This window comes from Equus quagga, chromosome 17, assembly GCF_021613505.1.
Source record: "Equus quagga isolate Etosha38 chromosome 17, UCLA_HA_Equagga_1.0, whole genome shotgun sequence".
In the NCBI taxonomy this organism is placed as follows: Eukaryota; Metazoa; Chordata; class Mammalia; order Perissodactyla; family Equidae; genus Equus; species Equus quagga.
Genome location: NC_060283.1, coordinates 26,723,441 through 26,748,297, shown reverse-complemented (window position 1 = coordinate 26,748,297; position 24,857 = coordinate 26,723,441). Strand labels below are relative to the sequence as shown.

Sequence of the window (24,857 nt, the reverse complement as noted above, 5' to 3'; positions counted from 1 at the left end):
TTTTGATAATGGTTGCACAACTGTGTGACTATACTAAAAGCTCTTGACTTCTATACTTTAAGTAGGTGAATTGTATGGCATATGAATTATTATGTCTCAATAAAGCTGTTACTTTTCAACAAAGAAATTATATATAGTTTGGTCATCTTCCTCAATGTCAAAACCACAAATGGGAACCAAGAGAACCGTCTCCCCTTAAAGGAAGTCTTGTTATCTGCCATCAGGGACTCTTTCCAGGTCCTCAGGCAATAGAATAATTGACTGTGATCTTAGATGAGATTTTTCAAATGGTGATAAGGTGAGAAAGTGCTTAATTATACCCCCTTCTTAGAACAGATTTAAAGACTGCATTTGAATGAAGCTTTCTGGAAAGAAGAATAAATGTTTTTCCTAGGATGCCATTCAATATATGCTTAGAATGCTTTTTATGTCTAAATAATCCTGTGTTGTATTGCTCTAGGAATTATTTTTCGTAGACAGAAATCAATTTATTAATTTACAAAGGGCTCAGACAATCTGTAAGAAAAAACTTAACCAAACATAAAAGTCCACATAAGATGTGGGTAGGCAGTGCACACTAAAAAAACACAGTGGCCAATAAACCAATAAAAAGATGTTCACCAATACTCTAAATTATTAAAGAAATGCAAAGGGATACCACAAATGGAATTGCCATCTTTTACTTCACAAATTGACCAAAATGTATATTGAATAGTGTTTTTTTTAATTAAGATTATGATAGATTACAACTTTGTGAGATTTCAGTTGTACATTATTGTTAGTAATGTTGTGGGTACACCACTTCACCCTTTGTGCCCTCCCCCGACCCCTCCTTTTCCCTGGTAGCCACCGATCGGTTCTCCTTGTCTATATGTTAACTTCCAGCTATAAGTGGAGTCATATAGAGTTCGTCTTTCTCTATCTGGCTTATTTCACTTAACATAATACCCTCAAGGTCCATCCATGTTGATGCGAATGGAACAATTTGGTCCTTTTTTATGGCTGAGTAGTATTCCATTGTGTATATATACCATATCTTCTTTATCCAGTCATCGGTTTCTGGGCATTTAGGTTGGTTCCACGTCTTGGCTATTGTAAATAATGCTGCGATGAACATAGGGGTGCATGGGACTCTTGGGATTGCTGATTTCAGGTTCTTAGGATAGATACCCAGTAGTGGGATGGCTGGGTCATAGGGTATTTCTATTTCTAACTTTTTGAGGAATCTCCATACTGTTTTCCATAGTGGCTGCACTAGTTTGCATTCCCACCAACAGTGTATGAGGGTTCCTTTTTCTCCACAACCTCTCCAACATTTGTCACTCTTGGTTTTGGATATTTTTGCCAATCTAACGGGTGTAAGGTGATATCTTAGTGTAGTTTTGATTTGCATTTCCCTGATGATTAGTGATGATGAGCATCTTTTCATGTGTCTATTGGCCATCCTTACATCTTCTTTGGAGAAATGTCTGTTCATGTCCTCTGCCCATTTTTTGATCGGGTTGTTTGTTTTTTTGTTGTTAAGCTGTGTGAGTTCTTTGTATATTATGGAGATTAATCCTTTGTCGGATAAGTAGCTTGTAAATATTTTTTCCCAATTAGTGGGCTGTTTTTTTGTTTCAATCCTGTTTTCCCTTGCCTTGAAGAAGCTCTTTAGTCTGATGAAGTCCCATTTGTTTGTTCTTTCTATTGTTTCCCTCATCTGAGGAGTTATAGTGTCCGAAATTGAATAGTGTTTTTTAATAATACCCTTTTTTGAGATACAATTCACATACAATATAGTGCACCTATTTAAAGTATACAATTCAGTGGTTTTTACTAATTTTCACAGTTGTGCAACCATTGCCACAACTATATTTCAGAGCATTTTTATCACCTTTTGAGAAACCCCATACCCATTAGCAGTCACTTCCCCCTTCCCCCTTCACTTCCCCTGCCCCGCTCCAGCCCTGGGCAGCCACTAGTCTACCTTTTGTCTCTATGGCTTTGCCTGTTTCTAGACATTTTGTGTCAATGGAATCATACGTTTGTGGGCTCGTGACCGGCCTTATGAAGAATGTTGAGAAGTTGATGAGCTGTTCACTTGCACCTGCCCTTGGGTTTCTAGTCTCAGTTCTGCTGCCCAGTTAGCAGGCTGGTTCTTGGCTTGGTCTCACAACCAACCAGAAGGATAGTAATTGTGTTTCCAGGCTGACGGGTGTTTGCACCCCCAGTGCCATTCTTATTCTGTCTTTCCAGCAGCACAGTCAGATGGCCATTCTGAATTAGGCAGACTCAAATGGAACAAGTTTATGGGACTGAAATATAATTTAATCTTCTCCTTCTTTGTAACTTGCCCTTTTTTACCCTCCCAAATTAGCTTTTCTGATAGATTTGCTAATGATTCCCATTGTTCCATATTTTCACTGTACTGTTGAATCATACTCTTCATTTCTCTGCTCCTAGAACAGATCTTGGGGAGAGGCTAAAAAGCTATTTTGGAAAAAAGGTTCCTAATTCTCCTTTTCAAGCAATGGAAGAGAAGAATCTGAGAGAAGCAGAGGCAGAGAGGTGCTTGCAGGCTATCAGGCTTAGTAGAGCTCACCTACCATGTGACCCTCATGACTGTTAAGGTTTATCCCTAGACACGCTACCGGGCTTCTGGCCTACAAGTTGAAGACCTGACTCGGAGAATGAGACTTGGCAGCTTGGTTTTTGCCATTGTTCTAATGATTGGCCAGGACCACTGGATTTAAGTTTCTTTTCCCCCTTGTTTTTGTTTCTCATCAGTATAATCTGTGTTTACTCTTTTGCCCTGAGGCTCCAGGGGAGGAACTCTGGTTGTGTGATAGAAAGTGAACTGCCATGACTAACAGTGTCATTATGGACAGCTGCTGTTTCCACTGTCTCCTAGAACATGAAGGAGAGTCTTGGGCTCTTTTTAAAATTTTTTGTAAATTAATAGACTTTTTTTTTTAGAGCAGTCTTAGGTTTACAGAAAAATTGAGTGGAAAGTACAGAGTTCCCATCTACTTCTCCCCGCCAACATCCCCAACCCACCCCCACACCCATAGCTTCCCACACCATCAGCATCCTGAACCAGAGTGGTACATTTGTCATAATCCATGAACCAACACTGACACATCATTATCACTCCAAGTCCATAGTTTACATTAGGGTTCACTCTTGATATTGTAAGTTCTATGGGTTTTGGCAAATATTTGATGACGTGTGTCCTCCATTATAGTGTCATACAAAGTAGTTTCACTGCCCCAAAAATCTCCTTGTGCTCCATCCATACATCCCTTCCTCCCCTCAAATCCCTGGCAACCACTGATCTTTTTACTGTGTCCATAGTTTTACCTTTTCCAGAATGATGTATAGTTGGAATTATACGGTGTATAGCTTTTTGCTTCTTTCACTAAGTAATATGCATTTAAATTTCCTCCAGGTCTTTTCATGGCTTGATAGCTCATTTATTTTTTAGAGCTGAATAATATTTCATTGTATAGCTGTACCACAGTTTATTTGTCCATTTTCCTATGAAAGACATCTTGGTTGTTTCCAAGTTTTGGCGGTTATGAATAAAGCTTTTATAAACATCTGCGTGTAGGTTTTTATGTGGACATATATTTTCAGCTCCTTTAGGTAAATACCAAGGAGCTTGATTGCTGGATATGGTAAGAGTATGTTTAGTTTTGCAAGAAATCTGCCAAACTGTCTTCCAAAGTGGCTGTACCATTTTGCATTCACACCAGCAAGGAATGAGAGTTCCTGTTGTTTCACGTCCTCTTCAGCATTTGGTGTTATCAGTGTTCTGGATTTTAGTCATTCTGATAAGTGTGTAGTGGTTTCTCATTGGGTTCTTTTTGCTGAGGAAGATTTGCCTTGAGCTAGCATCTCTTGCCAGTCTGCCTCTTTTTCTATGTCAGCTGCCACCACAGTATGGCCACTGACAGACGAGTGCTGTAGGTTCGCACCCAGGAACCGAAGCCAGGCCGCTGAAGCAGAGCACGCCAAACTTAACCACTACACCACTGGGGCTGGGCCAAGAGTGTTATAGTTTTGTGCTTTACTTCTACGTCTGTCATCCGATTTGAGTTAATTTTTGTGAGAAGTGTAAGATTGGTGTCTAGATTCATTTTTTTGCATGTGGATGTCCAGTTGTTTCAGCACCATTTATTGAAAAGACTATTCTTTCTCTTGAATTGCCTTTGAATCTTTGTCAAAGATCAGTTAACTATATTTGTGTGGGTTCATTTATTCTGTTTCATTGATCTGTTTGTTCTTTCACCAGTGCCACACTCTCATGATTATTGTAGCTTTATAGTAAGTCTCAAAGTTGGGTGGTGTCAGGCCTCCAACTTTGTTCTTTCCTTGCATATTTTGTTGGCTGTACTGGATCTTTTGCCTTCCCAGATAAACTTTAGAATCAGTTTGTTGATATTCACAAAGTAATGTTCTGGGATTTTGATTGAGATTGCGTTGAATCTATAGATCCGTTTGGAAAGAATTGACGTCTTAACAGAATGGAGTCTTCCTATCCATGAACATGGAATATCTCTTTAATATTTATTCAGATCTTTTGTGATTTCTTTCTTCAGAGTTTTGTAGTTTTCATCATGAAAATCTTGTACATATTTTGTTAGATTTATACCTAAGCGTTTCATTTTTTTGGTGCTAAGGTAAGTGATGTATTTTTAATTTTTAATTCCAGTTCCAGTTACTCATTCGTTCATTGCTGATATATAGGAACGCAATTGACTTTTTTTGTAGATTAACCTTGTATCCTGCAGCCTTGATATAATTGCTTAATAGTTTCAGGAGAATTTTTTTTTTTTGATTCTTTGGCATTTTCTGCATAGACAATCACGTCATCTGCAAACAAAGATAGTTTTATTTCTTCCTCTTCAATCTATATAGCTCTTATTTACTTTTCTTGTCTTATTGCATTAGCTAGGACTTCCAGTACAGTATTGAAAAGGAGTCATGAGAAGAGACATCTTTGCTTGTTCCCAGTCTTAGGGGAAAAACATATAGTTTCTCACCATTAAGTATGATGTTAGCTATAGGTTTTTTGTAGACATTCTTTATCAAGTTTAGGAAGTTCCCTCTCTTCCTAATTTGCTGATAGTTTTTATCATCAGTGGGTGTTGGAGTTTGTTAAATGCATTTTCTGCATCTATTGATAAGATCATGTGATTTTTCTTCTCTATCCTATTGGTGTGATGGGTTATGTTAATTTATTCTCAAATGTCAAACCAGTTTTGCATACCTGGGATAAATCCCACTTGGTTGTAGTATATAATTTTTTTAATACATTATCAGATTTGATTTGCTAGTGTTTTGTTGAGGATTTCTGCTTCTATGTTCATAAGAGATATTAGTATGTAGTTTTCTTCAGTGTCTTTGTCTAGTTTTGGTATTGGGGTAATGCTGGCCTCATAGAATGAGTTAGGAAATAGTCCCACTTCTGTTTTCTGGAAGAGATTGTAGAGGTTTGGTGTAATTTCTTCCTTAGGTGTTTGGTAGACTTTACCAGTGAACCTACCTGGTACTTTCTGTTTTGAGAGATTATTAATGATTGATTCAACTTAATAGATAGAGGCCTATTCAGATTATCTGTTTCTTCTTGGGTAAGTTTTGGTAGACTGTGTCTTTCAAGGAATTGGTCCATTTCGTCTAGCTTATCAAATTTGTGGGTGTTTCATTGTTCATAGTAGTCTTTTAGTATCCTTTTAGTGTCCATGGGATGAGTAGTGATGGCCCTTCTTTCATTTCTGATATTAATAATTGGTGTCAGAGCCGGCCCTGTAGCCAAGTAGTTAACTTCACGCCCTCCGCTTCGGCGGCCCAGGTTTTTGCCAGTTCAGATCCTGGGAGTGGACATGGCACTGCTCATTAGGCCATGCTGAGGCAGCATCCCACATGCCGTAACTAGAAGTACCCACAACTAAAAAATACACAAATGTGTGCTGGGGGGATTGGGGGAGAAAAAGCAGAAAAAAAAAAAAAATTGGTGTCATCTCTCTTTTTCTCTTATTTAGCCTGGCTAGAAGTTTACCAGTTTTATTGATCTTTTCAAAGAACCAGCTTTTGATTTCTTTGATTTTTTTTTTTCTCTGTTGATTTCCTGTTTTCAGTTTCATTGATTTGTGCTATGATTTTTCTTGTTTTTTTCCTTCTGCTTACTCTGGATTTAATTTACTCTTCTTGTTTCCTGAGATGGAAGCTTCAGTTATTGATTTTAGATCTTTCTTCTTTTCTAATATATGCTTTCAATGTGGTAAATTTCCCTCTTAGCACTACTTTTACTGCATCCCACAAATTTTAATAAGTTCTATTTTCATTTAGTTCAAAATATTTTTAAATTTCTCTTGAGATGTCTTCTTCAAGCCATGTGTTATTTAGAAATATGTTGCTTAATCTCCAAGTATTTGGGGATTTTCCAGTTATCTTTTTGTTATTGATTTCTAGTTTAATTCTCTTGTGGTCTGACAGCATACTTTGTATGATTTCTGTTCTTTTAAATTTGTCACAGTTTGTTTTGTGGCCTAGAATTTGGTCTGTCTTGGCGGAGGCTGTTTTACTAAAGAATCTAGGGCCTAGACATTTGACCTTAATCTAAAATAAAGTGCTTCTCTCTGGGCCCTGGCACATTATTTGGGGCAGTCTTTTACAAAAGGACCTGTATCTATCAACTGTTGATTACTGAGCTATACCTGTAGAAAAAAAGCATACGGAGATTGGAATCAACGATTAAAATAATTTTAGTGGCGGTCATTTATTAGACAATGCTTACCACCACTTTGTATGTGTTGTTTCAGTAAGTTCTCCCAACAGTCCTATAAGTTGTAGGTATTATTATTATTATACCCTTTTTACAGATAAGGAAACTGAGGTTCAGAGAGATTAATTTACAGAATCACACTATTGTAGGTATTAGCTAGAAGTGTCAAAATTGGGTCCATCTTGATTCTGAAGCCTGTATTCTCAGAAACCATGCAAAAAACAAACAGACAGACAACAAACCATAAGGTCCTGGTTCAAGCCAGACTGTCTTCCATGGCGGAAATAGAAAGCTGGAAGGGAGCAGAGTTTAATGCTGTGCCTTTGATGAGTTTCTTTCCAGAATCGGTATCGCTAACAGTGTGGGTGCCTTCAGCAGTGGGCGTCCCAGTAGTGGTGCTCTCTAGGAGCACCTATCTTGGAGTTACAATGTAGGCTCTATTTATCTAGCTTGGGGTATCCTACCCAGGGATAATTTTGATCTCCAGGGACCATTTGGCAATGTCTGAAGACGTTTTTGGTTGTCACAACTGGGTGAGGGGTGATGTGCTACTGGCATCTAGTGGGTGGAGTCCAGGGATGCTGCTGATAAGCATTCTGCGATGCACAAGACCCACCCTACCTCCTAAACACAGAATTATCTGGCCCAAAATATCAATAGTGGAGCTTGAGAAACCCCGAGTCCAGCTTTTTCCATTCTGTTAGTACTGAGAAGACCTGGAGGCTTCAGAAATCCCTCAGCAGTATCTCAGGATTTTATTTCTGAGGCTGAGTGCCTCCTGTGTAAATAAATACTCTGTAGCTCAGTCCATTAGCTCATTCTGGCACATTTCCTATACCTTCAGGTTAGTGGCCACAGGCCTACTAAATACATGGTTGGGGTTTTTTAATAGGGTGATACTTTCTCTTCCTGATGTTTCCGAGAGACAGGCTCAGTTGCCCTACAGTTCTTGCAGAAGAGACCCTGGTGACAATACTCTAATCTGTTGCTGGCTTCTTTCGTTTCCTAATCTATGTTTACGTGGCACTGAAAATTGACTCTCCCTGCTGCTACCTTCCGTTCCTCCTCAGCACTCTGGCACCGTTGACAGAGGACACCTCCAATCTCTTCCGCACAGTGCACCCATACCTGTTTGTTTCATTGCACAGCTGTTCTCCAGAAGCCATTTCTCAGGGCATGGACACTACAGGATGCTTCTGGAGCTGTGGGTTGGAGTCTTAATCACTTGTGTTCCCAGTTGCAGATCCACAGCACTCTTAAAGCATCTGGTATTTTCCTTAACTGTTTTCCTGTTTGTAGTTCTCATCCTTGCCCCTAGATTTTAAGCTCCTAGAATATGGGGTTTGTTTCTTCAATTTATTTTCTACCCTCTTTTAACAACTAGCATTTTATTCATCATATGCTGAAAAAATCAGCTTTCCTTCTTCCATTTGGGGTTGTGTGCTTTTCTATTAAAAGTTGGAGGAAATGATAAGAAACTAAAGTAATTTGAGAGAGGCTAGTGGTCAAAAACAGATGCAAGCCATCTAGATAAGCAATCCAGGGGAAGAATTCATAAGCTCAGTGGAATCGAACCTGGGTCAGAGTGGAACTGAATAGGTCTTTCGAGAAGTGGTAGACCTTAGAATTAAAAAATGATTTTCATTATCAAGGAGGCCTAGAAAAATCAAGAAAATTCCTATTATGAAAGTCCTATAGGTAGCATACGCTCCTCATGACCCAGAAGTTCAGCAAAAGTTCCCAAGTCAGATGTAATTATTACAGAATTTTCTATAAAGGTTTAAAAGCAAGGGCAGATATTTACCTCATTTGAGTGATATGCTACAGGGCCCTCAATAGGGGTTTGAGGTCAGTGGGCTCATTGACAGCACCCCTAAATGCTGTCTTTCTCAGGCCTTTAAGGAAATCATGACTATTTGGGTCTGTGTCTTTGAATCTGCAAGATTTTAAAGAATGCGTTGTTTTGGCGGTATTAGTTTATCTAGAGTGGTATTTCTCTTTATTTTATTATCACAGAAAGATGATGATACTGAAGAATCTAGATATAAAATTGTCCATTGTTCCAAGGCTAGTAAGCGCTAACAAGTTCAATTTTTCAAAATAGGAGTTGATTTGCAGCAGAAAATACTATTTAGGTTGTCTAGCATATAAGAATGTTCTATTCTCCCAAGAGGGTTTGGCTCTGTCTGATCAGAAGGGTGGTTGTGTATGAAATGCACCTCGGAAGGAGGAGGAGGAAATGACATGTTCATGTAAATGAAATACAACTGCAAATTAAAGTGTCACCCTGTTAAAAAAAATCCATTTTTTATTTAATTGGTTACCAAGGAAAAAATGTCATACAGAAGTGTGTATCTCAGGGAATCTTAAACTGTGAGATATGACAAATGAATCTGGATTCAAGGAAGTTCTCAGGAGGCGGGGTGGGGTGAAGGGGTTATAAAATATTGCCTTAATAAAAATATTCTAATGCTGAAAAGCTAGGCTCATAAATTTCTGCTGTGTTACATGCCAGGGGTCCAGAAGAAATTAACAAATATTACCTCATTTGTTCTTTACTGTCTCCATCTATCCAATCAGCTGTATGCTGGCTGCCTCTTCCCTGGAGGAAGCCTCCTTTTGAGATGTTTTATTAGGAAGAAGGTTATATACAAAGGAGGAGACGCTTTCTCCCAAAAAGCTCTGCTTCCTACAAAGACATCCATGGAATGAACTGCTTTTCTGTGTGGCTTTTCTTTGTTAATGGTGTCCTTCCATTTTTCACCCCCCCACACACACACACATTTTTATGAAACTTCCTGTCTCTTTAGATTGTGAGCCTACCAGCCAGGATGTATACTGTACCTGCCACATGGTTGGCACTAGTTAAATGTTAAGTAATAATGGGAGGGGCTGGTGAATGGGATTATTCCTCCACGTAAAATTGTTCTTGAGAAACATATCTGCTTTCTCTCTGAGATAGAGACTTGACAGATGGCACTCGTCTGCTTTCTTCAGCCTTAGTTGTGGTTCTTCCTCTTCCCCCTCTCCTGCTAATCCCAGTGTTATTTTATGTTTGCAGTGGAAACATGTAGATAAATACAATCATGTGCTCTCTTTGTCTTCTCCCCCGCAGGGGCGGTGATTGGTGATGGACAGTCTGCCGTGGCCAGTAACATTGCTAATACTACCTACCGGCTCCAGTGGTGGGACTTCACTAAGTTTGACCTCCCAGAAATCAGTACTGGTAAGCCAAGATAGAACTAAGGGTCCTGGTAAAAGGGTTATCTCTTACTGGTGAACCAGAACTCCGAAACCCAGGTAGCACTGGATTTTTTATCATCTCATTGAGCAGCTGATTGCCATGTGCCATTTCCGCAGCGTCTGCAACTCCCAGTTAAGCAGCTCAGTGAACGTATATTGAGCACCCACCCTGAGCTGCGAGCAGTGCTAGGAACAATGCTCAGGTGGACGCAAAAGTGAAGGTGTCCCTGCCCTGAGGAGTTTACCAACTAGTAGTTCATTGTCCTAAGCCTGAAGCTTCAGGTGGAACTGAGAAGAGAAGAAGGGAGTGCAGGACTGACAGCTAGATCTTGTGACCCTGAGGAAAGAGAAAATGTTCAGATCATTTATTAATCCAGATCTGAGGAGAATGAGTGAGTGGCGGGTGGGTGTGTGATTTACAGACACGTTTGTCTGACAGTCCATTTGCCCAGCTTCTAGGGAAGTCTGCGATCGCATGCCCCGTTTGTTCAGTTGGAATCACAACATTTTAGACATCTCCTTTTACTTTCTATCTAATGAAGGACTCTCACATGTTCCTGAGAAGTGGTTCAGCCTCCGCTTGAAAACTTCAGATGCTAAGTCTCACTGTCTGACAAGATGGTCTAATCCATCACTGAGAAATTCCTTTTAAAATGTTTGTTCTTGTCCCCAGACACCATTTCCCTTGTTGTTGCTTCCTCCCATTGGTCTGGTTCTACCTCTGAATCTCCGTAGAGTGAGTTCAATGATGCCTTTTCTAAGTGACAGTTCTCCAGCTATTTAAAGATGAACCACCGTTTCCCTTTAAATCTTTCTTTTGCAGGCCAGACTTCCTGAGATTCCTTTAGCTGATCTGGTTTCCAAATCCTTGGGAGTTCTGCTCATCTTCCCTTTTGACTTTGGGGGGCCAGAACAGAGTAGAAAACCCCAGATGAGAGCTGTCCAGTACATAGTGCACTGGTGGTTTGGACAGTATTAGTTCATCTGAAGATTTCAGCAGCTTTTTCTGAAGCCACTTTTGAGCTTGCAGTCACTTCAAATTCCTTGATAATTGTTAATAAACCAAGACTCTACTGTCTGGTACTTACTTATGCAGTTTGAATCTTTTAAAAACCAAAGCAGGTTTGTATGTGTTCCTGTTAAATTTTATCTTAATAGTGTCAATTGCGCTTCCTAGTTCCTGCCTCTCAACATCTTTTTGAACTTTGGTTCAGTCCTTTTCTCTCAATCTTCCATCATCTCCTAATTTGAGAAGCTTGCTTTCTCTGTCTTCCTTTGGATTACTAGCAGAAGTGGTGAATCAGTCCGGACACTGCACCCAGCCTTGTGGGATGTTACCGTGGGCGCTTCTGTGTCGATTTTTGGGCTTCCTTGTTCACATCTGAAGCCCGTATCTTCCTGTCTTGTCCACAGGCTATTGTAAAAGTTTCTCAGATGCCTTAAAATAATCAAGATATTCTCTGTCTGTGGCATTGCCCAATATGCCAGTCTTGGTATCCTTATCAGACCATGAAAATGAGATTAATTTTCCATGTCCTAATCTTAGTGAAACCTCAGTAGCAATCATTTTGTTCTTTGTAAGTGCTAATAAACCACATGTTCAATAATCTGTTCTTTAACTCTCCTGGGAATCAACTGCAATCCACCTTTTCCCTTATTGAATACCAAGTCTGCTTGTTTGTCTCTAGATTTCTGGCCCAGATCTTGTTTGCCATAATTTATTTCCATTTATTTTGGGTTTTAAAATTTTGTTTACTTTGTTTCTTTTATTATAACCTGAAATACATTCACCATTCAAAAATATAAAAGGGGGGTGAGCCCAGTGATGCAGTGGTTAAGTGCACACGTTCCGCTTCGGCGGCCAGGGGTTCACTGGTTCAGATCCTGGGTGCAGACACAGCACCGCTTGGCACGCCATGCTGTGGTAGGCATCCCACATATAAAGTAGAGGAAGATGGGTATGGATGTTAGCTCAGGGCCAGTCTTCCTCAGCAAAAAGAGGAGGATTGGCAGCAGTTAGCTCAGGGCTAATCTTCCTCAAAACAAAAGTAAACAGCGAAGAGTTTCTCAGTCCTGCTCCCAGCTTCCCACCATTCATCCCCATAGGCCCCCATGGCTAGCAGTTTCTTGTACATCTTCTCAAGGATGTTGTGTGTCGATACAAGCAAATGCAAATGTGTGTTTCCCACCTTCCATTTCACCAGACGGTAGCATGTTAGACATATTCTTCTTTCTGCACTTTGCGTTCTTTACAGTATATCTTGGTGATCTTTCCATTTCAGTGTATGGAGTTTACTTGTTCTTTTTAATGACTACCTAGTATCCCGTTGTCCAAATGGCATCTCTAGGTTCCAGTTTTTTAACCAGTCATCTGCTGAGGGACTCTTCAGTTGTTTTCAGTGTTCTGCTATACAAATGGAGCTGCAGTCCATCATTTTTCACATGTGCAAGTATCTCTATAGGATAAATTCCCAGGGGCTGGCCCAGTGGCGCAGCGGTTAAGTTCGTATGTTTCACTTCTTGGCGGCCCGGGGTTCACCATTTCGGATCCTGGGTGCGGACATGGCACAGCTTGGCAAAAGCCATGCTGTGGTTGGCGTCCCACATATAAAGTAGAGGAGGATGGGCATGGATGTTAGCTCAGGGCCAGTCTTCCTCAGCAAAAAGAGGAAGATTGGCAGCAGTTAGCTCAGGGCTAATCTTCCTCAAAAAAAAAAAAAAAAAAAAAAAAGGACAAATTCCTAGATGTGGAATTGAAGGGAGAAAGAGTGTGTGCATTTGTGATTTTGGGAGATTCTGCTAAGTCACCTTCTGTAGGGGTTATGCCAATTTTTACTCTCGCCTGCGATTTGTGAGAGTGCCTCTTTCCCTAAATTCTTTGTTGAAGAATCTGTTATCATATTTTTGGATATTTGCAAATCTGATAGGTAAAAAACAGTATGTAGGTATTTTAGATTTGTATTTCTCACATTGCAAACTGGTTGTGTGCCTCTTAGCCACATGTGTTGGCTTTTCTTGACCAGTCCACGTGCTTTACATATTTGTCTATGATGTTGCTGGTCTTTTCCTCATCAGTTCTACAGGCGTTCTTTATAAATCAGAAATTCACTTATAATAGGAGTTTCCTAACTGTCGTTTGTCTTTTAACTTTTGCTGAAGGTTATTTTTGTCATAGAACTTATTTTAAGTAGTCAGAATTACCCAGCTTTCCTTTTATGGTTCCTAGATTTTGTGTCATCATTAGGAAGATCAGTTAGTGCTTTTATATTTTAGTTTTTTTACCTTTAAATCTTTGTTTCACTAGAAATTTAACCTAGTCCTAAATAAGCGGAGTGTGATCCAGCTTTCCCCCTTATGGCTACTCATTTGTCCCAACCAATTTGTAGAATAATCCATTTGTCCCCGTTGATGTGGGGTGTCGCTTTCATGCTATTATTAATTTCCTGTGTATATAGATGTATTTCTAGACTACCCTGTCCCAGTGATCTGTCTGATTATTCATGTGAGAGTAGCACATGGGTTTAAGTTTTGAGGCTTTGTGTTTTAGAATCTCGTGGGACTAGTCTCTTCTTGTTGTTTTTTTAATCCAAATTTTCCTGCCTGCTCAAGCATTTTTTTTTTCTATATGAACTATTAAAACTACCTTGCTTCTTCCCTTCACCCTCTTGAAAAAATCCTGTTAGTATAATTATTGCAATAGCATTAAGTTTATAAATTAACTTAGGGAGATTCCGTATCTTTATGCTATCTTCTTATGTGAGAACGTAGTATGATTTTCAGTTACTCCAAGTCTCTCTTGTGTTCTTAGAAATGTTTTAAAGTTTTCTTCATATAGATCCTATACATTTCTTAAGTTTATTGTTATAAGCTTATTTTTTAACTCTAACTATCTTATTGAATTTGTTTTCTAATTACAGTTGTTACTCAGTTAAATCTCCTGGGCTTTCCAGGTATATGATCTGTAAACAGTGATCATCGTACCTCCTCCATTCTAAGTTTTACAGCTGTGAGTCCTTTTTCTTGTCTAAATGCACTGGCTGCTACCATCAGCACAGTGTTAAACCATAGCAGGCATCCTCGTATTTTTCATGACCCTAGTGGGAAAACTTCTCGCTTTTTCCCAGTAAGCATATTGCTGGCTTTTGGGTTAAACTACAACTAGTTTGTCATTTTAAGGAAGTCATCTATCCCTATTTTATTGAGAGTTTTTATCAAGAATAGCTATTGAATTTAGTCATGCCTTTCACCATCTATGAAGATAATCATGTTTTTCTCTCTCCTTTGATCTAATAATATCATCATTATGTTAATAGATTCTGTCATATTGAACCCATCCTTACATTCCTTGAATAAACCCCACCTGGTTCATGGTATATTCTTTAATTTTAATTCCTTCCATGTGGCTTGCTAATAGAAGTTTTTTTCATTGATATTTGTAAATAAGATCTTTTTCTTTTTTATAAAATCTGTGGGTTTTGATAATGATGTTACGCTTGTGTTGTGAATATAATTTGGAAGTTTTTCTTCTTTTTCGTTGTCTGGAACAGTTTAAATGGTATTGGGATTACCTGTACTTTTTATAGTTTAAAGTTCTGGGTCTGATTTTTTTCTTCTCTTTTTGGTAATCATAGGGAGAGGTAGTTCTATGGTAACTTTCTGTCAGCTGTCCTGTGGTGGTTAAGCACATGAACTCTTGAGCTGCACCCTTCTGCTTCAAATCCCTGCTCAGCCACCTTCCAGCAGTGTGATCTGGGTCGCTTAATCTCTCTACACCTTAGTTTCCTTGTCTATAAAATGACAATCATAATAGTGCAGATTTCATAGGATTGTTATGAAAATTTAATTGATTAATACACGCCAAGCACTTTGAACAGTATCTGATGCTTACTACACATAGTAAATGGTCACTAAGTGTTAGCTGTGTTTGTCATGTCTTTTCTTGGAAATTGCTCCATGATTCTGTGAGAGTATGGCCAGAACTCTAAAGTCACACCTGCCCGTGGTGTAGTACTCTGAGATATGTGTTTTTTATCTCTGGAGAGTGATGTTCACGTAAACAAGATGTTGCTCTCCTTGAACCTGTTGCCTCCTTTGTAATGGGCTTCTGATCCTTCTTAAGCATGTCGTTTCTACCCAGTTAGAGATCATTTTCCTTGATAGAAAACCAAACTATTCAGAAGAATAGAGGCATCGGATTTGCTGCTAGCATAGCCTTTTTGGTTGTCCTTAACATTTTTTGTACAAGCCTCAACTCATTCCGACTACAACTTCCTATCATTCCCCTTGTGTGTTCCTTCTTACGTCTTCTGATCATGGTTCTTGTAAACCTGAGCTGACACAGAGCGTCATGTGCAGCCAGATTAACTCAGTTAGTTTGGCTCGCCTTTAAATCATGTGTGGTTAGAATTCTGCTTTTTAAAATTGCCCTACTTTTCTTAGAGTTTTGGCCTTGGGAAAAACTTGCATTCTAGGAGTTTAGGGCTCATATGTCTGATGATAGCCGGTGTTCCTTTCCATGGCATTACCCTCTAGAATGACAGGCTCTTTCACCTGAGCTTCCTGTCATTAGCTCTTAAGTGTTTCCTGGTTGGTCTGAATAAAGTCTAGTCGCAGGTTGATGGATCCAGCCATCAGCAGAATAAGTTGGGAATCCATTTTGCTGTAGGATTCATTTCTGAATGTCACCTATTTCCCAGTCAGGTGAGTGACTTTGGCTTTGGCACAGCACACTCCTGGGAGCCACTGGTCCTGGTTTTATGCATGTGTTCAGCAGCCGCTATGTTGCTGGTCATCTGACTTATCTGAATTACATTTAACCCTTTTCTGGAGTAAGGCTAAAGATTCTCGCAACTTGTTTCTCTTAGTTGGGGTGCAGGATTAATGAATTACTCTCTGTAAAGAGTTTAGAAGTTTGTGAATAAGGCCTCATATACCTGGATAATTTTGAAATCGCTTCCATGAAAAAAGTAGCTCATTAGATTCACTGGGTGAATAAAGTATTGGTCACTAGTGTGCCCTGCCAGAATGGCCCTTAAGAAACCCGGGGGCTGAGTCGTGTGAGGCAGACCGCACCACAGGGGATGTAGTGACTGGTACCTTTGGGGAATGCTTAGAGTGTCATCTGGAGCTCTGCACAGGAGGTCTTATTCTGCAGTCACAGGGGCTCAGGGATAGCCAAAAGGAAATTTTCCTACTGATTTAAACCCCTTTGGCTTTCCAAATCGGTATCTAATGCATTTGCAAAAGCACTATAACTGCTAATTGCTCCCATGGCCTCATCTGGCCGGCCAGCAACAGGCTACAAATCGATCCTTGTACAAGGTGTTTGTTTATAATTTATGGAGCTGATAGGAAGGCAGAGCCATCTGCTCTTCCAGGCATCAGTATTTCTAGCCCCTCCCATTCCCTGCTAGGGCATTTTCACTTGGAAATCATTTATAATTAGGAGGAGATTACATTGCAGAGTCTGGAACATGGCTTCCTGCTGTCTTCTGCAGCGTTTTTTCTCCCCCTGGAGCTGCCCCCTGAAGCTCTTAAACAGTTTTGATTTGAAAAATCCTTTCTTTCCCAGCCTTCGTTTCCATCTCAGCTGCCCAGCTAACTGCCCCTTCATCCTTCTGCACGCGTGTTTTGGCCTTAAGTGCGGGGCAGGTTGCTGCGGCTCTAACTCCAGGATCAAGGACGGTTTGGTAAGGCAGCAGTTTTCAAATGCGGTCCCAGACCAGCAGCATCACAGACACGTGGGAACTTGTTAGAAATGCAAATTCTTAGGCTTCACCCGAGCGTTCTGTGTTTTAATAAGCCTTCCACGTGACTCTAATGCATGCTAATGCTTGAGAACCACTGTGGTAAGACAAGGCCCAGAGCAGAACAAAGATTTCTAGTGGTGTGTGGGTTGCCAGTCTCTTGGGCTGTGTTTCAGTTCACCTTTTTCTCTACCTGCTTATCTTATCGTTGAGTCCAAAAAGGATGGCTTGTCCTTTTCATTAGTGCCTTACTTTCCTATGGCCCGAGAAAACAAGTAACAGAGATCCAAGAAATCGCTCCCCGCATAAATGAACTCATCAAAATTTCCATCTTATGAGAAGAAGCTGCACAAGTGAATTGAAGCAGTGACCATTCACCATTGTAACTGAACATTTCCATTTCCATGTGGGAAATTAATAGACAACAAGCAGCAAATGTAAGTTGCTAATTGGAGCTTTGAAATAAAAGTGAAAGTGTAAACAGCACCCAGTGCTTGCTGAAATGAAGCTGCTGCATCATTCCGTGCCTCCCACCCTCCCCTTCGCTAGGGGAGAAGTGAAACCCTTGATGGCCAGCCGCACCATTCCTGAAACTGAACGTGCTGCTAGAGAAACTGTCTTAGTTTTCAGCATTCTCTTTTCGTTCTCATTTGCCTTTTTGCCTCTGAGCTCACTGCAGTCACTGGGAGCAGTTGTGAAATTGGGTGGAGTTGAGGGGCGGGGACAAAATTTGGGAGATGGCCATTGACTTGGAATCCTCGTAATGTAGTACAAACATAAACACAATGGCTTAGATTTGAGGCTAACAAAATACTTTTTGTCTATATGCCCAGTTTTTCAGGGGCTTACAGCCAAGCTTTCCAGAAGAAGGAAAACCTTACTTTGTACTCTCCTTCCCATCCTCCGCCCCCCCTTAGAAATTAATCTGACAGTGAGCAGTTCAATGCATTTTTCATGTTGGTGGTGAGTTTTAAGGGTTATTGTAGGCTTCTCTATGTTTGGTCAAATTACATGTTAACACACATGAGCTAGATCCATGTAACGGCAAGATAGACAAGCCTGCTTTCGTGAAGTACCCAGCATGCGTTTTTGAGACATGAAATGTGGATAAAATGGTACCTGCAGAGCTGTCTTAAAGTCGACAGAGTCCCATCTCCTTCCCTATTTACTTTTGTGCCCTACTTAATATTTATGATTTCTTTGCTTTCTTTATCTCCCTGCCTTTGATGGTTACGGTCTAAATTGTCAGTTTCTTTTTAACTTTCTGAGGGTTGTGCTAACCTCAAGGTTAGAGAAGCAAGATGGACTCACTCCTGAAGCTTCTTCCCCCACTTCCTCTGGTTCTCCATCCCCAACTGGAATCGTGTCAATCCAGGGAAGGAGGAAGAGATTGTCATCTTTTTGGCAAGAGGCTTGGGACCCTGAGTAAGGAGCAGACGGTCTCGGTGCTAACTAGATAAATCTAGCCATACAGGCTAGAGCAGATGGTGGGTTGGAAGTTGAGCAGTACGGAGCCCTAATGGTGATAGCAGTGAGTATTTGGATGTCATTATTTTATTAGTTGGCAAACAGAGCCGTCCTTGTGGTCCCTCCTCGGTTTTATGCGTAATGTGCTGTAGGTGTCAGCCCCCAAGAGTTGGCACAATAGCCTCATCAGTGTGTTGTGATGTCTTTTTTGATCTCCTCTGTCATCTCTGTGCCTTCATTGGCAACACACAGGGAAAAGGAGATGAATAAAGAGTTTTAGAAATCACCCTGAGTCCCTGATCCCATAAGCCACCAGACCCCTGAAAAGCAGTTCTTGTTTTGTTTTCCTTAAGGTAGTTTCCTGGGGGAACTTGCCCTTGATCTCCCAGGTCGAGCCTTTTGGCTCCCTGGAGTAGATCACCCAGACTCTAGAGAGGGCATTGAGCTCAGCTTTTTTTTTTTTTTTTTTTTTTAACCATAATGTTTGTAACAGTGGACATCCAGGTAATCTCCTTGAGATAAGAGGAGTAAAAAGTCTTTTTGCATATGCATATGCGACAAGGACCAAGGGAGCTTCGTCCTTTTGGATGTGTTATGCTGTTCTGCTTGTGCCCATGATGTGGCCACTCTGGTTTCAGGCTCACGTCAGGGGTAAGCCACTTCTTCCTGGCAGGGAATTGCACAGTTGGCCTCAGAGAGAGATTCAAATGAAAACTAAAACATAGCGTGCAGGCACAGTCCCGGTGCTGGCTAACATCTCATTAGTCCTGTTGTGTGGAGCGTATTCTCCCCACCGACAGACATTCCTCCACCCCCGACCCCCTCTCTCGTGCTGAGCGTGCCGCATGGCTGATGCTGTGCTTGATTCTCGGTAACTGCTAAGTGCAGGCTGGGGCTGCCCGTGGACATTGGCTTACGGTGTGGAGCAGGCATAGAGCATAGTGAGAAGTGCAAAGAGTTCCACCATCCAGGCAGGCTGGGCTTTTTTTCTCTTTATCCTCTCTGGTGGAGTTAGGGATTAGTATTAGCAAACAGCTTTCCAGAAGATTGAAGTCTCTGAATGTTCTAGTTCTCTTAAATAAGAAAGACACAAATTTGTGAAATGACTTCCTTCTCTGAGGCCACATAGCATGTGTAGAGCGGGACTCTCACCCTGAGGAAGCTTTACCTGTATCACCTTTCTCTCGGAATCCGCGGGTTTGCGCTTTCGTTCATCTTAGTTTTGATCATTGGACAATAACTGCTGTTGAGTGGCTCTCCAGGAACAATTTTTAATAACTTTTTCCTTATCCACTCTCTTAAATGCTATTTCCTAAGTGTGAACTAAGACTCAGCAGGTGGTTGTGGTTGTGTTGACTCTCTGTAGTTTCCTGTTAAAGTGGTAGAAGAGACATATCTTTCCTGTCTCTCATGTTGCTTGTTCCATGACATTTTAGTTTGATTGACAAGGCAGCCCTTAGCTTTTCTAAAGAGGGTTCAGGCCCTTAGAAAAGCCCCCAGATTTCTTGACCCAGAAGTCTTCACACCATCAACTCCAACCTTTCTTACCTCTTTTCTTTCTTTGTCTGATGCAGCCTCCGTGAATGTGCTGGTGCAGAACTGCAAGATCTACAATGATGCCAGCTGTGACATTTCTGCAGATGGCCAGCTTCTGGCAGCTTTCATCCCTAGCAGCCAAAGGGGCTTTCCCGATGAAGGCATCCTGGCAGTGTACTCTCTGGCCCCCCATAACCTGGGTGAAATGCTCTACACCAAGCGATTTGGTAAGGGATAGGAAGCCCAACATAGTGACAGAGGGATGCTGGTACCATGGCGTGGGCATTCCTAGGTGAGGCGTGACTTAGGTGGGAATAATGATCACATACTGCCCCTGCTTCACTGGGGCACAGGCCAGAGGAAGATTGCTTTGCAGGAGTCCTGGCCAGTAGCCTTGCAGAAGAATCTCAGAATAAGAGTTCTCCCCACCACAGTAGCATCACTGGCATGCTCCTGTTGTGATGGGCAGGAATAAGGGAGGAGCTTTGGTCCTGCTTGGGGAAGTGGGCACGCTCATACACTGCAAGGCAGCTTGACATTGTGTATTAAAAGCCCCCAAAATGTGTGTTCCCTTTGATTCAGCAATCTCACTTGTAAGGGAAGTAATCAGAAAACTATACAAAGACATTGACAGCAGTGTTGTTTATCATAGAGAAAATGTCAAATTGTGAAGCATCGCTTAAATAAGTGGTGGTGCATTTATAGGACAGAATACCATTTGGCCTTTAAAATGCTCTTATAGAAGAATATTTAATGGTAGAGAAATGTTCAAAATGTATAAAGTGAAAAAAATAGATTTCCAAGTAGTATTTACAGTATGATACCAGTTTTCTTAAATATGATTCTATGATAACAATGGTTAGGATTTATTAACTACTTTTTGTACGTCAAACGCTGTACTCAGTACTTTATATGTCTTCTTATTGTATTCCTCACTACAGTCCTGTGAGGTAACCCTAGGATGACCAAATGAAGATGAAGATTGGAGAGAAAGAAAAGACTAAGAGGGAAATTACCTCCTTGTCATGGCAAGAACTCTGGGAAATGTCTCTCTGTTCTTTTGGCCCTTAGGTCCCAATGCCATTTCCGTGAGCCTTTCCCCAATGGGCCGATACGTAATGGTGGGCTTGGCCTCACGAAGGATCCTGCTGCATCCCTCCACAGAGCACATGGTGGCCCAGGTCTTCAGGCTGCAACAGGCCCATGGTGGCGAGACCTCCATGAGGGTGAGTTCCATTGCTTGTGCCTCCACTATATGGCAGCTCTCCCAGGCTTGGCAGGGTAATGAAGGACAACGGCATGATCTCCCAGCCAGGATCAGAGATGCAGTGTTCGTAATAAGTAAGGAGACTGCAGTCCAGCCCATCCGTGACCAACGGACTTCACTTTTGGAAGCTTTGTACTGTTAAATACAGGAGCTTTCTCACACCCTAGATCATGAGCTGGGCTCCCCAGAGGCCTGAAAGTATCTTTGGATAAAGACCAAAGACCAATCCTTCCTTACCTCAACATGAGACCTTTAGTCTGGAGATACATAAAGGACCCACTGAAATATTTATGCTTATTTAAACAAAATTTTTTTTGAGGAAGCAACTTATAGAAAGTGATAGATGGTATACTATGAAATGTTCTTTTCTGTGGGTTTTAATCATGATGGAAGTTGAGGAGTTTGGGCAGCTGCTGTGCTCTTAACCATTCTGTCCATTTTAGCAGCAGAGAAAGGTACTGTTTAGGACCCTCTTTTGTCTGAGGTAGACCTCTCTTGTATTGCCATAAAAGCTTTCTGGGCATCATAGCGTTGGTGGCCTTCTGGACTCAACCAGACTAGTTTCTGACTGAGCTTCCCACATCCCATGGGGCTCATTTGGCCAGGGTTTTGTCAGGGGGAGTCGAGCATTTGAACAGTTCTCTAATTAGATGGTATTTAAGCTCTCTCTCCAGCTAAGAACCTGTGAATTCCCTTAGCACTTTGTGCTGTGCCATTTATAGTTTTATACACTTGTTTATGTGTTGTTTTGCGTTTTCTTAGCCTTGTGGTTGTATGTTTAATCCACCTAATTAGGTTCAGTGTAAGCTCCTTAGGGGCATATCCCCCCAGGCGCCTCATTTAGTCTATGCTTGTTGAATGCCTGCAACGAAAGCATTTGTTTTAAAGAACAAACTAGAGCTAGAACCCATTAATATACGAAGGGATAGAAAGTGGGTGGTCTGGTGTGGTCATCTCCATCCTCTTCTCCCTCCTGTCTCCTGCAGGGACCCTCCACCCAACTCTACCAAGCCACTTTCCAAGCATCCTGGATTTAATAAGGGTCTTTTTTGCCAGTGTGCCTTTACCTGGAATGCCCTCCTCTCCCTCAAACCCAGCTGCCCGCAAGCTCTTCCCCTTCTGTGGAACCTTTCTAAACAAATTAATCACTCGCTCCTTTTGCCACCACTGTACCTAGTACACATGCTCCTCTTAACACTCAGCACACCAAACGGTGGTTATTTGTTTCCATGTCATTCTTCTCTCCTGGACCGTGAGCTCCTAGAGAGCAGAGACCATGTCTGTCTCATCTTTATGAAGTCCAGGTACCTAATAAGGCACCTAACATTCAGGAGAAGCTGAATGAATGAAAAAGAACTTTGAGAAAAGCATCCTCCTTATCATTTCTAGGTGGTAACTAGCAGAACCCATGATGGCTGACAGCATGTCCCACCCAGCCTCGGACAGGCTAGAAACAGGGCCATTCTCTGCTCTTGACATCAAAACTGAGAGGCAAGTTCTGATTCGTGAGTCCCATATGACTTCGGAAATGTTTGACATTAGATGATCGGGAGAATACTTCGTGGGAAGTTTGAAAGCCTGTTTTCTTATCTAGATATTTGAGGATGGACGTTGAATTTTAGTTCACGTATTCTTATTTTGCTTATCTGAAGCAGATTTGGATGGTGAAAGTACCCAGTGTCTGCTTTTCACCACCTAGAATCCTCGTCCCAACAGCTGCTCTCCTAACCCTTCCTGCCTAATTGTGGAATAATTATTTATAATCAAGAGACAGGATCTGATTTCTGCAACAGTAATGGACATCTCCAGCCTCTTCCGGAAGCCAGGGCTCCTGCCCTTCTTCTGGGCACATCCTGCCAGTCCTCCATCCTAGCAAGGTTCCTCTTTTCCATAAGTAGCCAGAAACATCTAGCCAAGGGCAGACAGCTACAGGGCGGAAGCCAGGATGTTGTCACGTATGGGGCTGGCAGCTCAGGGAGTGCAACTGAAGTCTGCTGAGGAGATGAGGTAATCCATTGCTGTCCTGCCATGGGGCTTCAAAGCATCGGGCCAGCTGCTGCATCCCTTCCGGCAGGAGCTGTTCCTCAGGCCTTCCAGAGAGGCTTTTTGGTTCTCAAGAGGTACCATCCGCCACTTAGGAGAGGGAGCTGAAGTAACCAGAAGGCTCTCTTTTGGGAAGTGTTCCTCTCACCCAAGAGACAGGATCCAGGCTTCTCAACAAGGTTTTGCCCACTCTGTGTCCACCCAGTGTGACTTTAAACCCCCGTGCTACAGAAAGGTTTCTGGTTTTCCAGGTCTTGGTTGCCCCTTACGTCCAAAGGCACCAAAGCACTCAGCAAATGTCCCTGAATTCAGTCATTGGTGGAAGGGAAGACACCTGCTTTTTTGGATAGCTGTGCTGTACCACCGTTTAAGGCAAGAAGTGCATTTTTGTCTAAGAACAGGGAGCGAGGGTTTAATGGGACAATAGAGCATCTCCCTCTTTGCACAGGTAAGTATAGGTGGGTGTCTCCATCTGTGATGTCAAGCTCCGTCTTTGAAGGAATGTTTTTGTGGGTAATGGGCCTGTCCTAGAGCTTCTCTACCCAGAATTCCCCTTCTCTTTGGCATTGCCTCTTGGAATTCAGAGGTGAACTTGTTGGGCTAACAGACATTCCCAGGAGAACATCCTCCAGAGTATTGACTTACCTTATTTTAATTCCCACTAAGAACCTCTCTCCCCAAGAGATGATCTCTTACACAATCCCATATGAAAACTCTTCTGAAAATGAATTGCTGATTGCTGTTAGCCCTAGCTCGCTTACTCTAAGCAGTTCGTAGACCTCTGGATCAGTGCTTCTCAAACTGTGCTCCTCAGACAACCTGCGTTAGAATACAGGGGTCCTTGTTAAAGTGCAGACGCCCCTTCAGACCTGAAATCAGAGTGAGAATGGGGCGGGAGGGACCTAGGTATTTGTATTTGTAAAACAAGCTTTCCAGATGATTCTGATAAGCGTTTGAGTTTGAGAGCGCTGTCCTTCATGATTACTTTCTTCATTTTAGGTTTCTGCCCTCAGCCTGTTCAGCAAGGCAGACAGTCTCAGGTTTATTTCTAGTTGTGGTTTCATGCGTGGTGCTTTGACCCTTTGCTAATTTTGTTGCAGGCCCAGTGGTGTTTGTGTTCAACTTCCTACCAAACTCTTAGCTTTCTGGCTGTCTGTGCTTTACCTCCCATCTTTTCTCAGCTGTTGTTTCTTTCCAGGGTCCTCCCCTGAATTTCTCTACATGCAGGATTCTTTTCTTCCCTATGTTGAGTCATTTTAATTTTTAGCCTTGTTTCTAGGATCCAGGGTCCTTTAGTATTTCGCTACTCTGCTTACTGGGGCTAGGCTTAGTCTTCCCAATTTTAGGATGATTGGCAAATCAGGAATAATAAAACTGGGCACATACTGTATCTCCCCTTCCCTCTGTCCATCCAGGCTCCTCCAGGCTGGATCTGCTCCTCTCGTGACTCAGGGTCTTACTGTCTGTCTGACTCCCTTACACTTGAGCCAGGGAGGGCTTTTTGTTAATTTCTGTTTTGTTTTTAAGCTAGGCATTTAGACATTGCTGAGCTGAAGTTCTGCTGAATTCTCAAAACACTAAACTGTCTGTGTTCCCTCTCTGCTTTCATATTCTAATTGGAACAAGGCACAATATTGTAACAGAAAACTGCAATTAATTTTCTAAAATAGTGGCAACTTGCACATTATAATAACTTTGGTTGTAACCAAGTGAAAGCATAACAACAAAAGTATAAAATTACTAATGAAACCAGAAATAGTCATTTAGCAAACTGTTCTTCCAGTTT

General features: G+C 41.5%; 1 protein-coding gene across 17 annotated transcripts in view; it reads left to right on the top strand.

Annotated features, from left to right (window-relative positions):
• Window positions 1-24,857, top strand: part of AMBRA1 (autophagy and beclin 1 regulator 1) — a 158,741-nt gene that overhangs the window by 107,764 nt on the left and 26,120 nt on the right. For 15 of the 17 annotated variants that reach the window (XM_046643453.1, XM_046643445.1, XM_046643447.1 and 12 more), the window contains 3 exons: window positions 9,885-9,995; window positions 19,800-19,988; window positions 20,833-20,987. In XM_046643453.1, coding sequence (XP_046499409.1) covers window positions 9,885-9,995; window positions 19,800-19,988; window positions 20,833-20,987 — 455 coding nt within the window. Of the gene's footprint in view, window positions 1-9,884; window positions 9,996-19,799; window positions 19,989-20,832; window positions 20,988-22,417; window positions 22,520-23,322; window positions 23,520-24,857 lie in introns of those variants that run through there. The other 2 variants (XR_006885770.1, XR_006885769.1) reach the window with 2 other exon arrangements.